Raw genomic sequence first — 14,594 nt, 5'->3', positions numbered from 1 at the left:
TTGTTAGTAAATATATTGGATTTATTTGTAGATTTGACATTCATGCAGTATTGTCAAGTCACGGCGTAAATACATGAAATCGGTTATTTTATCTTGTTTTTTCCAGTTATTTACCTCTCAGTCACCTTATATGTCTTGTTTTTCCTGTTATTTTCTTTATTTGTCTTGTTTTCCTTATTAATTTCTGTATATATCTTGTTTTCCTTGATTTTATTTGTTTTCTTTGTCATATACACATCATTCACCCTATATATATCATGTTTTCCATATATGTTTTTTTATTATTATTTAGCTCCCATTTACCTTATATATATCTTGTTTTTTCTATTATTTGCCTTGTTTTCCTTGTTATTTTCTTTATGTATATTGTTTTCTTTGTCTTGTATATTATTTACCTTGATATCTCTCGTTTTCTTTGTTATATTACACATCATTCACCTTATATATCATGTTTTTCTATATATATCTTGTTTTTTCTATTATTTGCCTTGTTTTCTTTGTTATTTTCTTTATATATCTTGTTTTCTTTGTCTTGTATATTATTTACCTTGATATCTTGTTTTCTTTGTTATATTACACATCATTCGCCTTATATATCTTGTTTTTCTATATATATTTTGTTTTTTTCTATTATTTACCTTGTTTTCCCTAGTATTTTCTTTATATATCTTGTTTTTCCCTAATATTTGCCTTGTTTTCCCTAGTATTTTCTTTATATATCTTGTTTTTCCCTAATATTTGCCTTGTTTTCCTTAGTATTTTCTTCATATATCTTGTTTTTCCCTAATATTTGCCTTGTTTTCCCTAGTATTTTCTTTATATATCTTGTTTTCTCCTTATATTTGCCTTGTTTTCCTTGTTATTTTCTTTATATATCTTGTTTTTTCCTAATATTTGCCTTGTTTTCCTTGTTATTGTCTTTATATATCTTGTTTTTCCCTAATATTTGCCTTGTTTTCCCTAGTATTTTCTTTATATATCTTGTTTTTCCCTAATATTTGCCTTGTTTTCCCTAGTATTTTCTTTATATATCTTGTTTTTCCCTAATATTTGCCTTGTTTTCCCTAGTATTTTCTTTATATATCTTGTTTTTCCCTAATATTTGCCTTGTTTTCCTTGTTATTTTCTTTATATATCTTGTTTTTCCCTAATATTTGCCTTGTTTTCCTTGTTATTGTCTTTATATATCTTGTTTTTCCCTAATATTTGCCTTGTTTTCCTTGTTATTTTCTTTATATATCTTGTTTTTCCCTAATATTTGCCTTGTTTTCCCTAGTATTTTCTTTATATATCTTGTTTTTCCCTAATATTTGCCTTGTTTTCCCTAGTATTTTCTTCATATATCTTGTTTTCTTTGTAGGGAAGGAAGGAAAGAAGGAAGGAAAGAAGGAAGGATCAAATCTTGCTTGCTGGAAATATATTGAAAAAAAATAATGTCCGGGAAGGAAGTGAAAAAATCGTCCGGAAAATGTAAAATGAAGGAGATTTTGAGAAGTGCGCAGCGAGGACACCCGAGCCAGGCCGCGAGGGAGGGAGAGACGCCGCCTTCACACGAGCGTTTTTTTCCCGCGCGGTATTATGGCCGCGCGGGTGGGTGTCTTATACGGCGTCTTCACACGAGCGTTTTTTTCCCGCGCGGTATTATGGCCGCGCGGGTGTGTGTCTTATACGGCGTCTTCACACGAGCGTTTTTTTCCCGCGCGGTATTATGGCCGCGCGGGTGTGTGTCTTAAAAGGCGTCTTCACACGAGCGTTTTCTACCCGCGCGGTATTATGGCCGCGCGGGTGTGTCTTATACGGCGTCTTCACACGAGCCGTTTTTCTCCCGCGCGGTATTATGGCCGCGCGGGTGGGTGTCTTAAAAGGCGTCTTCACACGAGCCGTTTTCTCCCGCGCGGTATTATGGCCGCGCGGGTGGGTGTCTTAAAAGGCGTCTTCACACGAGCCGTTTTCTCCCGCGCGGTATTATGGCCGCGCGGGTGTGTGTCTCAAAAGGCATGTCTTCACACGAGCCGTTTTCTCCCGCGCGGTATTATGGCCGCGCGGGTGTGTGTCTCAAAAGGCATGTCTTCACACGAGCCGTTTTTCTCCCGCGCGGTATTATGGCCGCGCGGGTGTGTGTCTTAAAAGGCGTCTTCACACGAGCGTTTTCTCCCGCGCGGTATTATGGCCACGCGGGTGTGTGTCTTATAAGGCGTCTTCACACGAGCGTTTTTTTCCCGCGCGGTATTATGGCCACGCGGGTGTGTGTCTTATAAGGCGTCTTCACACGAGCGTTTTTTTCCCGCGCGGTATTATGGCCACGCGGGTGGGTGTCTTATAAGGCGTCTTCACACGAGCGTTTTTTTCCCGCGCGGTATTATGGCCGTGCGGTTGGGTGTCTCAAATGGCACGTCTTCACACGAGCGTTTTTTTTCCCGCGCGGTTCGTCTGCAGCAGTGCACAGAATACTGGTCAGTTTGTCAATGTTTGTTCAAGATGGAGGACTTAAAGAGAAGAATGATCTCTGTGTATAATGAACAGGGTGTTAAAATATATGTAAAAGCGACGACGTAAATGGTGGACCAACTTCATTGATTTCTAAACCGCACGGGAAAACCGGGCGGGAAAAAAACGCTCGTGTGAAGCTGGCCAGAGAGAGATGAACATAGATTTACATAGAAAATCATACCACACAGACCCCATGGTCCAGACTTGGTGGTCTGTCCTCAGGGGCGTCATTTGGGGGTCTTGGGGGGGGCAGTTGCCCCCCCCAAGCCTCAGTTTGCCCCCCCTACCAGCGAAGCCTCAAGAAGTAACAGCAGCTGGAGTTAGTTTTATATATATATATATATATATATATATATATATATATATATATATATATATATATATATATATATATAGATAGAGAGAGAGAGAGAGAGAGAGAGAGAGAGAGAGAGAGAGAGAGAGAGAGAGAGAGAGAGAGAGAGAGAGAGAGAGAGAGAGAGAGAGAGAGAGAGAGAAAGCTGATGAAGCTCTTTGCTCACCAAACTGTCTCTGACCCCCCCAAGAAAAATCTGAAATGACGCCCCTGTCTGTCCTTAAACCTAAGTGATTTTACATTAATCAGAAGACTCCAAAACTTTGCACTTCTACTCTAGTTGATAATTTTTTTATTAAGTTGAAGGAAGTGACGGTCGAGCTTATTTTTGAAGGAGTCAATCGTGTTACACTGGACCACTGATGGTGGGAGCTTATTCCATTCTCGCACTACAACGTTGGTGAAGAAAAATTTGGTGAAGTCTGAATTTACTTGTCTACATCTGAGTTTTACGCCATTGTTCCTCGTGCGCAAAGTGTCATCGATCATAAACAATGTTGATCTGTCTACATTTTTGAAACCATTAAGTATTTTAAAACATTCGATCAGTTTTCCTCGGAGGCGACGTTTCTCAAGAGAGAACATGTTAAGGGTAGAAAGCCTTTCTTCGTAGGATTTGTTGCGCAAGGAAGGGATCATTTTCGTTGCCCGACGCTGAACACCTTCTAATTTAGCAATATCCTTTGCATGGTGGGGAGACCAAAACTGTACCGCATATTCCAAGTGGGGTCTGACTAAACTGTTGTAGAGCGGGAGTATTACATCTTTATTCTTAAATGAAAAGTTTCTTTTAATGAAGCCCAACATTCTGTTCGCTTTGTTTGCTGCATCGATGCATTGCTGTGAGAATTTGAGGTTTGACGCTATTTTGACCCCCAAGTCCTTGACGCATTGAACGCTTTTGAGTTTAACGCCGCGCATTTCGTAATCAAACTTCTTATTCCTCGTTCCAACTTGAAGGACCTGGCACTTGTCTACGTTAAAGGGCATCTCCCATCTATCCGACCAAGCTGAAATTTTGTGCAAATCCTCTTGGAGGCTTTGTCTGTCTTCGTCAGTGAGAACCGAGTTACCAATCTTTGTGTCGTCTGCAAATTTACTAATGCGATTATTGAGTCCAACATCCACGTCGTTGATGTAAATAATGAAGAGCACTGGGCCAAGAACCGAGCCCTGAGGGACGCCACTAGTGACCGGCGCCCACTCTGAGTTAAATCCGTCGATCACTACTCTTTGTTGTCTGTTGCTCAACCAATTCGCGATCCATTGGTTTACCTGACCGTTAATATCTATTTGCTTTAATTTGTAAAGTAATTTATGATGCGGGACTTTATCAAACGCTTTCTGGAAATCAAGATAGACTACGTCCAGTGATTTGGTTACGTCATAAACAGTGAAGAGGTCGTTATAAAAGGTTAATAGATTTGATAGGCAGGATCTTTTGTTTCGGAAGCCATGTTGTGAGTCCCCAATTAATGAGTGGCTTTCAAGGTAGCTCACAATTTTGTCTCTAATTATGCCCTCAAGTAGCTTACCTACAACCGAAGTTAGACTAATGGGCCTGTAATTACCTGGTACTTTTTTGTCTCCTTTCTTAAAAATCGGTGTCACGTTAGCCTTTTTCCAATCTGAAGGGACAAAGAGAGAGAGAGAGAGAGAGAGAGAGAGAGAGAGAGAGAGAGAGAGAGAGAGAGAGAGAGAGAGAGAGAGAGAGAGAGAGAGAGAGAGAGAGAGATTATCAAAGGCATTAATCCGCCTCTCCAAGTTGCTATACAGTGTCCATCCCCGTCTCACATGCACTGAAGGAAGGAAATGTTGGGTGCATATATGTTAATAGCTGCGCGCGGCCCCTGTGCTCATCTCTGTAGCATTTCTGGACATCCTGATAAAGACAGCGTTTATTTGAGGACATCCTTGTCAGTGTGTCAGTGTGTATTAGTGTTCTCTTAATTTGTCTTTCCTCTCAACACAGTGTTTATTATTTATATATATTTTTTTACATCAAGGGCAACGAAAAGTGAAAAAAAAGCCTGTTATTCGCTGCTCCCATTAAAGACAACAGTAAACAGTAACTAAAAGAGAGGTCAGTATTGGGTGGAGAGGTGTCTTAACCGTGTAGCAGCGACGGGCCAAATTTGTGGCTTTACCGTGTAGCAGCGACGGGCCAAATTTGTGGCTTTACCGTGTAGCAGCGACGGGCCAAATTTGTGGCTTTACCGTGTAGCAGCGACGGGCCAAATTTGTGGCTTTACCGTGTAGCAGCGACGGGCCAAATTTGTAGCTTTACCGTGTAGCAGCGACGGCCAAATTTGTAGCTTTACCGTGTAGCAGCGACGGGCCAAATTTGTGGCTTTACTGTGTAGCAGCGACGTCCAAATTTGTGGCTTTACTGTGTAGCAGCGACGGCCAAATTTGTGGCTTTACCGTAGCAGTGACGGCCAAATTTGTGGCTTTACCGTAGCAGTTAACGGGCCAAATTTGTGGCTTTACCATGTAGCAGTAACGGGCCAAATTTGTGGCTTTACCGTGTAGCAGTAACGGGCCAAATTTGTGGCTTTACCATGTAGCAGCAACGGTCCAAATTTGTGGCTTTACCATGTAGCAGCGACGGGCCAAATTTGTGGCTTTACCATGTAGCAGTGACGGGCCAAATTTGTGGCTTTACCATGTAGCAGTAACGGGCCAAATTTGTTGCTTTACCGTGTAGCAGCGACGGGCCAAATTTGTGGCTTTACCGTGTAGCAGCGACGGGCCAAATTTGTGGCTTTACCGTGTAGCAGCGACGGGCCAAATTTGTGGCTTTACCGTGTAGCAGCGACGGGCCAAATTTGTGGCTTTACCGTGTAGCAGCGACGGGCCAAATTTGTGGCTTTACCGTGTAGCAGCGACAGGCCAAATTTGTGCCATGATATAAACCCCCCAAAATCCATGATGCATAATCTGATCACAAATGCTTTGATATATATTATGAAATGGTTTGTGTGAGGGGTGATTTTTTCTCATTTTTCTCGCTTGGAGGGACCATTAAGAAACATGATCCTCGCTGCTACCACCGGGTTAAACATACCAATCAGTCAGTCTACTCACCGATCTTCCCTTCTTGTCCTCCACTGCAGCAGATGTTATGTGGGTAAATGGTATAACATCCAGCACTTACAGAAGAGCTACGGAGGTGGAGGTTGAAGGGAGGAGACCAGATGGAACACACGTCATGAGCCTAAGGTGTCCCGCCCAGCGTTACCAGAACATCGTACTCAGAACATCGTATTTACTAGTTTTTGACATGTAAGAATTGGAGAAAAACATCGATATAATTAACCATTTGAACACTAATTGTAAATGTGTAGCGTTATCAGTGAAGGTGTGACAGTTTTGGGCCTCAAGCAGATGAAAAAAATATGCCTAGTGCGACAACCTGGTAACACTGGTCCACCCCACACTCAAGCAGACAAAAAAAATATGCCTAGTACAGGTAACTCTCGATTTATGCGAGTTTGGTTTACGCGTTTTTGAAATAACGCGTGGTCCAAAATCCAAATAAATGTTTAATTTACACGTTTTTTTCACTTATACGCGATATTTTATGGAGTGTCCACCAGATGTCTCACGCAACTGGACTCACACGGCCACACAGCTGAGCTCAGTTCTTCCCGCGCGCCACTTGAACAACAATACAGTACCCACGCTGCCACGCTACTCAACAACAACAACACCCTCGCTGCTGTGCTACCACGAGGGGAAGGGCAGCCAGAGGAGGAACCACGAGAGGGAGAGGAGTCAGAGTGATACAGTAGGCAATAAAGGTACAAACCGACCTCTTGTTTGATTTACATTGTTTTTGATTTATGCGACCTCTTCAAGGACACAATACTCACATAAATCGAGAGTTACCTGTACAACAATCTGGTAACACTGGTCTGCCCCACACTCAGACAAAAAAATATGCCTAGTATGACAACCTGGTAACACTGGTCTGCCCCACACTCAGACAAAAAAATATGCCTAGTATGACAACCTGGTAACACTGGTCTGCCCCACACTCAGACAAAAAAATATGCCTAGTATGACAACCTGGTAACACTGGTCCACCCCACACTCAAGCAGATGAAAAAATATGCCTAGTATGACAACCTGGTAACACTGGTCCACCCCACACTCAAGCAGATGAAAAAATATGCCTAGTATGACAACCTGGTAACACTGGTCTGCCCCACACTCAAGGAGATGAAAAAATATGCCTAGTATGACAACCTGGTAACACTGGTCCACCCCACACTCAAGCAGATGAAAAAATATGACTAGTATGACAACCTGGTAACAATGGTCCGCCCCACACACTCCTCCCGAAATTGACCTCTCTTTCGGCCACCTCTGTTGATTCTTTTTTGTAGGAGCAGCGAGTAGCGGGCTTTTTTTATTATGGTTTTCTTTTTTTGTGCCCTTGAGCTGTCTCCTTTCTTGTAATAATAATAATAATAAATAAAACCTCGTTGCAGCATCTTGGTTCCAACATTATAAGCTGTTCGTTGAGGCATTATCTGTTGTGATGTCCATTTCTTGAAGACTTGCTGTAACTTGACCCGACCCAGACAGACAGACAACCACTGACAGACACGAGAGGCAGCGGACCACCAAGCAGACAGACACACAGACACAGACAATGGAGTGAATGAGTGAGTGAGTGGGTGGGTAGTTGAGTGTGGGAGAGTGAGCAAGTGAGTGGGTAGCTGAGTGCGTGAGTGAGTGTGTATTTGCCTAGTTGTGATATATGGGAAAAGAGCTACGATCGCGCTGTCCCGTCTCCATATCCTCTCTTATCCAACTTTTTCTTAATACCATGAATGTTTCTTGCACAAACCACCTCCTCCTCCAGTCCATTCCACAGCTTCTGTTTGGGAAGGTAAACTTTTTCACATCTCGCCTACACGTGGTCGCCCTCAACTTCCTTCCATGTCCTCTCGTTTCTCTCTCGCTCCACACACACACACACACACACACACACACACAGGTCCTCTCTGTCCAGGTTCTCCACCCCGCTCGCCACCCTGTACACCGCTATCAGGTCTCCTCTTTCTCTTCTTCTCTCCAGGGTTGTGAGCCCCATGCTATTGAGTCTCTCCTCGTAAGTCTGATCCCTAAGTTCCGGTACCATCTTAGTTGCCACTCTCTGCACTCTTTCCAGCTTTCTTATGTTCTTCTTTTCGTGAGGAGACCAGACCACTGCTGCATACTCCAACCTTGGCCTTATCATTGTAACTATTATTTTCTTCATCATCTCCTCGTCCAAATACACAAATGCTGTCCTTATGTTCCTCAGCAAATTCATAGTTTGTCCCGTTATCCTGTTGATGTGTTTGTCCGGTGACATGTTCTCTGAGACAGTCACTCCCAAATCTTTTTCTTCCACTCCTCTGCATATTATCTCACTTCCCATCTTATAATCATATTCACATCTTCTTCCACTCCTTCCAAACTCTATTTTTCTACATTTCCCAAGGTTTCTGCCATGTACCACTCCACTCCCATACTTTGTCCAGGTCCCTCTGCAATGCCTCACAGTCCTTCACATCATTGACTCGTCTCAATAGCTTTGCATCATCTGCAGACAAACTCACATAGCTGGTCACTCCCTCCACCATATCATTTATACAAACAGCAAACATTATTGGTGCCAGCACCGAACCTTGCGGGACCCCACTCCTCACTGGGCACCAGTTGGAAACCCTGTCCCTGATTATTGCCCTCATTTCCCTGTTAGTTAGGAAGTCCTCCAGCCACTTAATCAGTCCATCACCCACTCCACCCCTACTTTTAATTTTCCAAATTAGTCTTCTGTGTGGTACTTTGTCGAATGCCTTTCTCAAATCCAGGTACACTCCATCCCCCCAGCCTTCTCTCTCTCGTATTAAATCTGTCACCCTTGAGTAATAACATAACAAGTTGGTGACACAAGATCTCCCTCTCCTGAATCCAAACTGGCAATCCGAGAGTGAATGTGTGTGTGTGTGTGTGTGTGTGAATGGGAGAGTGTGTGTGTGTGTTAGTGGGTGGGTGAGTGTGTGTTTGTGAGTGGGTGAGTGATTGAGTGAGTGTTAGTGTGTGTTGGTGGGAGTGAATGTGGGTGAGTGGCTGGGTATGTGAGTGAGTGGGTGAGTGAGTGAGTGGGTGAGTGAGTGAGTGAGTGAGTGAGTGAGTGGGTGAGTGAGTGAGTGAGTGAGTGGGTGAGTGGGTGAGTGCGCATCAGAAAGAAAGGAAACCATCTGAGTCCGTTTCTTCATCTTTTTTAATAATGACATTTACGACTTGGTAAAATTTTGCAACGCTTGGTCTTCCTTGCATAAAACATACAATATTATTACTGTATAATGGACAAAAATACAAAACAATATCTGTACAATATATTACACTTGAAAATAAAATGAGATTTTTCGACGTTTTGTATCTTGGCGTCGCAGGGAGGGAGGGATCGGTCCGCCGCCGCCGCTGCTGCTGCTGCTGCGTTGACTGGCCGCTCACCGTCGCTCCTGCACTATTTTGACAGCGTCTGGAACAAAGAAAAGGGAGGGTGAGAGAATGCACACAGGGACATAAGACTACACAATGCAACTCCTGAAGATAAACTGATTCCTTGGTTGTGGTCTATAATAAGGGCTCTGTATCAATTTCAGTGAGACATCTTCCCTTTTAAACTCCTTGGCTGTGGATTTCCTACCATAAGACCTCACCAAGCTACAGGAATGGAACAAAGAGTGGCTGCTACAATTCAATGAAGAAAAATGTAAAGTCCTACACCTTGGGAGGGGATATCCAGCACACCAATACCACATGGGAAACACTCCACTATCCACCACAGAGGCAGAGAAAGACCTGGGAGTGTATGTTACCAGGCTACCAGTGAAGGGATATCCAGCACACCAATACCACATGGGAAACACTCCACTATCCACCACAGAGGCAGAGAAAGACCTGGGAGTGTATGTTACCAGGCTACCAGTGAAGGGATATCCAGCACACCAATACCACATGGGAAACACTCCACTATCCACCACAGAGGCAGAGAAAGACCTGGGAGTGTATGTTACCAGGCTACCAGTGAAGGGATATCCAGCACACCAATACCACATGGGAAACACTCCACTATCCACCACAGAGGCAGAGAAAGACCTGGGAGTGTATGTTACCAGGCTACCAGTGAAGGGATATCCAGCACATCAACACCACATGGGAAACACTCCACTATCCACCACAGAGGCAGAGAAAGACCTGGGAGTGTATGTTACCAGGCTACCAGTGAAGGGATATCCAGCACACCAATACCACATGGGAAACACTTCACTATCCACCACAGAGGCAGAGAAAGACCTGGGAGTACATTACCAGGCTACCAGTGAAGGGATATCCAGCACACCAATACCACATGGGAAACACTCCACTATCCACCACAGAGGCAGAGAAAGACCTGGGAGTACATTACCAGGCTACCAGTGAAGGGATATCCAGCACACCAATACCACATGGGAAACACTCCACTATCCACCACAGAGGCAGAGAAAGACCTGGGAGTACATTACCAGGCCACCAGTGAAGGGATATCCAGCACACCAATACCACATGGGAAACACTCCACTATCCACCACAGAGGCAGAGAAAGACCTGGGAGTGTATGTTACCAGGCTACCAGTGAAGGGATATCCAGCACACCAATACCACATGGGAAACACTCCACTATCCACCACAGAGGCAGAGAAAGACCTGGGAGTGTATGTTACCAGGCTACCAGTGAAGGGATATCCAGCACACCAATACCACATGGAAACACTCCACTATCCACCACAGAGGCAGAGAAAGACCTGGGAGTGTATGTTACCAGGCTACCAGTGAAGGATATCCAGCACACCAATACCACATGGGAAACACTCCACTATCCACCACAGAGGCAGAGAAAGACCTGGGAGTGTATGTTACCAGGCTACCAGTGAAGGGATATCCAGCACACCAATACCACATGGGAAACACTCCACTATCCACCACAGAGGCAGAGAAAGACCTGGGAGTGTATGTTACCAGGCTCCCAGAGAACGCATATCAACCACACCAATACCACATGGGAAACACTCCACTATCCACCACAGAGACAGAGAAAGACCTGGGAGTGTATGTTACCAGGCTACCAGTGAAGGGATATCCAGCACACCAATACCACATGGGAAACACCACTATCCACCACAGAGGCAGAGAAAGACCTGGGAGTGTATGTTACCAGGCTACCAGTGAAGGGATATCCAGCACATCAATACCACATGGGAAACACTCCACTATCCACCACAGAGGCAGAGAAAGACCTGGGAGTGTATGTTACCAGGCTACCAGTGAAGGCATATCCAGCACACCAATACCACATGGGAAACACACCACTATCCACCACAGAGGCAGAGAAAGACCTGGGAGTGTATGTTACCAGGCTACCAGTGAAGGGATATCCAGCACACCAATACCACATGGGAAACACTCCACTATCCACCACAGAGGCAGAGAAAGACCTGGGAGTGTATGTTACCAGGCTACCAGTGAAGGGATATCCAGCACCAATACCACATGGGAAACACTCCACTATCCACCACAGAGGCAGAGAAAGACCTGGGAGTGTATGTTACCAGGCTACCAGTGAAGGGATATCCAGCACACCAATACCACATGGGAAACACTCCACTATCCACCACAGAGGCAGAGAAAGACCTGGGAGTGTATGTTACCAGGCTACCAGTGAAGGGATATCCAGCACATCAATACCACATGGGAAACACTCCACTATCCACCACAGAGGCAGAGAAAGACCTGGGAGTGTATGTTACCAGGCTACCAGTGAAGGGATATCCAGCACACCAATACCACATGGGAAACACTCCACTATCCACCACAGAGGCAGAGAAAGACCTGGGAGTACATTACCAGGCTACCAGTGAAGGAAAAATCCATGCCAATCGCAGCGGACGGGTTAACACACACATGTACACACACATCACAATCTGGGTACTCACATTGTGTTTAGGGCACAGAGACTTGAAGGTGTGCAGGTCCAGGGTCCACAGCAGCTGTCTGGCGCAGGGCACATGCACCAACAGCGGACAGCCCTTCCCTAAGCACCCCACAGTGGCCCCCGCCTCGTGGCAGTGGTGGCAGACCTGCGGAAAGGACGAGGGGGTGAGAGGATGTGGCGGGAGTGACGGAGTGGGTGTTGGGTGGTGCTGGTGTGGTGGTGTGGTGTGGGGGGATGTAGTGGCTTTCTACAGTTCTCCATTCTGATTTTATGTCCTTAACCCAGTAGCAGTGATGGGCCAAATTTGTGGCTTTACCGTGTAGCAGTGACGGGCCAAATTTGTGGCTTTACCATGTAGCAGCGACGGGCCAAATTTGTGGCTTTATCGTGTAGCAGCGACGGGCCAAATTTGTGGCTTTACCATGTAGCAGTGACAGGCCAAATTTGTGGCTTTACCGTGTAGCAGCGACGGGCCAAATTTGTGGCTTTAATGAGGCAGTAGGCCGTGTAAATTTGTGGCTTTACCGTGTAGCAGCGACGGGCCAAATTTCTGCCATGATATAAACCCCCCAAAATAGATGATGCATAAACAGATCACACATGCGTTGATATATATTATGAAATGGTTTGTGTGAGTGATGATTCTTTCTCATTATTTTACTTAGAGAGGCCTTTAACCTAACCTAACCTAACCTAAGAAACATGACCCCCACAGCTACCGGGTTAACCACTGTTCTCATCTCCCTTCCCCTTAGGTAGCTTTCCATCCAATTCTTCATTTTCCATTTCAATCCTTTATTTTTCTAGTTTCCATAGCAGTCTTGTGTGTGGTGAGGGGGAAAAGTTGGAAAGTTTTGTTTAGTCAGCGCAACATCTGTGGTCATATGCCGGAGAGAGACAGAAGGGGAAGGAATTATAGGAGAAGGGAACAGACCCCAGGAGACAGGAAAAAGTTGGAAAGTTTGGTTTAGTCGGCGCAACATCTGTGGTCATATGCCGGAGAGAGACAGAAGGGGAAGGAATTATAGGAGAAGGGAACAGACCCCAGGAGACGGGACACAACCCCCGATTAATACCTGGTACCCATTCACTGCTGGGTGGACAGGGGCATAGGGTATCGGAAAAGCCGCCCAAATTTTTCCACTCCACCCGGGAATCGAACCTGGGCTCTCTTGGTTGTGAGCTGAGTGTGCTAACCACTGCACCACGAAGCCCCCAAGGTGTAGGGGGATGTACAGTGGTGTGTGTGTGTGGTGAGGGGGAAGCTGGTGATGAGGTGTTGGGTGCATGGAACAGTGATGATGATGAACCACAAGCACAAGAAAAAGGAGAAAAAAATGGAAGTAGAAGAAACAGTAAAAGCCAAAAAAGAAGAAGAAGAAGAAGAAGAAGAAGAAGATGATGATGAAATGGGAGAGCTCTATAATTTCCTGTCTTCTCCTCTCTGAATCGGCGGGGTGTGTGTAGCCGTCTGATAGAAGGTGATTTCCCTTATTGGTGTGGACTGTATCTGTGTGCGTGTGTGTGTGTGTGTGTGTGTGTGTGTGTGTGAGGAGCAGAGGGGTGTGTGAGTGCGTAAGGAAGGGGTGGACGAGGAGAGAATATATGTGTGTGTGTGTTGTGTGATTTTGTACAGCAAGACACGTGAATGAATGGATCGCTTTCTCTCTCTGTATCAACACAGACTTTGCTTTACAGACAAACAAACACACTCTATCAGATGTCCCATGTGTACCCTGCCCCTCACACAAACACACACACACACACACACACATACAAGTACCCAGCACTTTCACACACGCACACACACACACACAGGCCTTTCATACACACATACCCAGGCCTTACACACACACACACACACACACACACACAATCCCTCGCCCTACACACACACACACACACACACACATACAAATACCCAGCACTTTCACACACACACACACACACACACACACACACACACACAGGCCTTTCATACACACATACCCAGGCCTTCCACACACACACACACACACACACACACACACACACACACACACACACACACACACACACACACACACACACACACACACACACACACACACACACACACACACACACAACTCCCCCCCTCCCTCCCCCACCCCCCCCCAATACTCACACTATCCTGAGCTAAGGTAACAGCTTCCTCCAGTCCACATAGCTTGCTGTTGCTGACGTGGACACCGGGCGCCCACACCAGGCACACCTCATGCACCCAGCACTCAGTTCCCGAGGGCTGAACCGCGCCCGAGCTGCTCCCGGTGCCGCTGCTGCCTTCCTTTGTAGTGGCGGCGGTGGCGTGGGGTTCTGTGTGGTGTGGGATGGGGGCTCCTCCGGTTGTGGTGGTGGTAGTGGTGGTTGTGGTGGTGGTGTTTATGGTTGGGGTTGAGTTAGGGGGGATGGAAGTGGAGGCGGCGGTGGTGGTGGCGGTGGTGGTGGTGGTGGTGGTTGTGGTTGAGTTGGGTCCTGTTGCACTGCGTCCCTTTGAGGTGGAAGAATCGGCATTAGGTTAGTTTAGGTTAAGTTAGGTTACATTAGGTTAGGTCAGGTCAGGTTACACTAGGTTAGGTTAGGTTACATTAGGTTAGGTTAGGTCAGGTTACACAAGGTTAGGTTAGGTTATAAGTCAGGTTACATTAGGTTAGGTTAGGTCAGGTTACACAAGGTTAGGTTAGGTTATAAGTC

The 14,594-nt window shown here is 45.6% G+C and overlaps 3 protein-coding genes across 4 annotated transcripts in view; 1 reads left to right on the top strand and 2 right to left on the bottom strand.

Moving 5' to 3' along the window:
* Positions 1-14,594, top strand: part of LOC126988427 (melanoma-associated antigen C1-like) — a 104,417-nt gene that overhangs the window by 75,267 nt on the left and 14,556 nt on the right. The gene's annotated exons all lie outside the window — the stretch shown is intronic.
* LOC126988425 (collagen alpha-1(I) chain-like) overlaps positions 9,111-14,594 on the bottom strand; it is a 47,794-nt gene continuing 42,310 nt past the window's right edge. For both annotated transcript variants that reach the window (XM_050846500.1, XM_050846501.1), the window contains 3 exons: positions 14,029-14,391; positions 11,884-12,027; positions 9,111-9,389 (listed from right to left, as the gene is read on the bottom strand). In XM_050846500.1, the coding sequence (XP_050702457.1) occupies positions 9,375-9,389; positions 11,884-12,027; positions 14,029-14,391 (522 nt within the window). In that variant the 3' untranslated portion in view covers positions 9,111-9,374. The remainder of the gene's footprint in view (positions 9,390-11,883; positions 12,028-14,028; positions 14,392-14,594) is intronic.
* LOC126988431 (uncharacterized) lies at positions 9,439-11,802 on the bottom strand. The gene is made up of 5 exons (XM_050846515.1): positions 11,483-11,802; positions 11,287-11,385; positions 10,499-10,597; positions 10,109-10,207; positions 9,439-10,009 (listed from the first exon to the last, which is right to left on the bottom strand). Exons 1-5 carry the CDS (start codon positions 11,539-11,541, stop codon positions 9,439-9,441), a joined length of 927 nt encoding a protein of 308 aa, XP_050702472.1. The 5' UTR covers positions 11,542-11,802.

Source organism: Eriocheir sinensis, chromosome 69 (genome assembly GCF_024679095.1).
Source record: "Eriocheir sinensis breed Jianghai 21 chromosome 69, ASM2467909v1, whole genome shotgun sequence".
Taxonomy (NCBI): Eukaryota; Metazoa; Arthropoda; class Malacostraca; order Decapoda; family Varunidae; genus Eriocheir; species Eriocheir sinensis.
The sequence above is the reverse complement of the archived record's forward strand: the minus strand, read 5'-3'. Positions and strand labels throughout refer to the sequence as shown.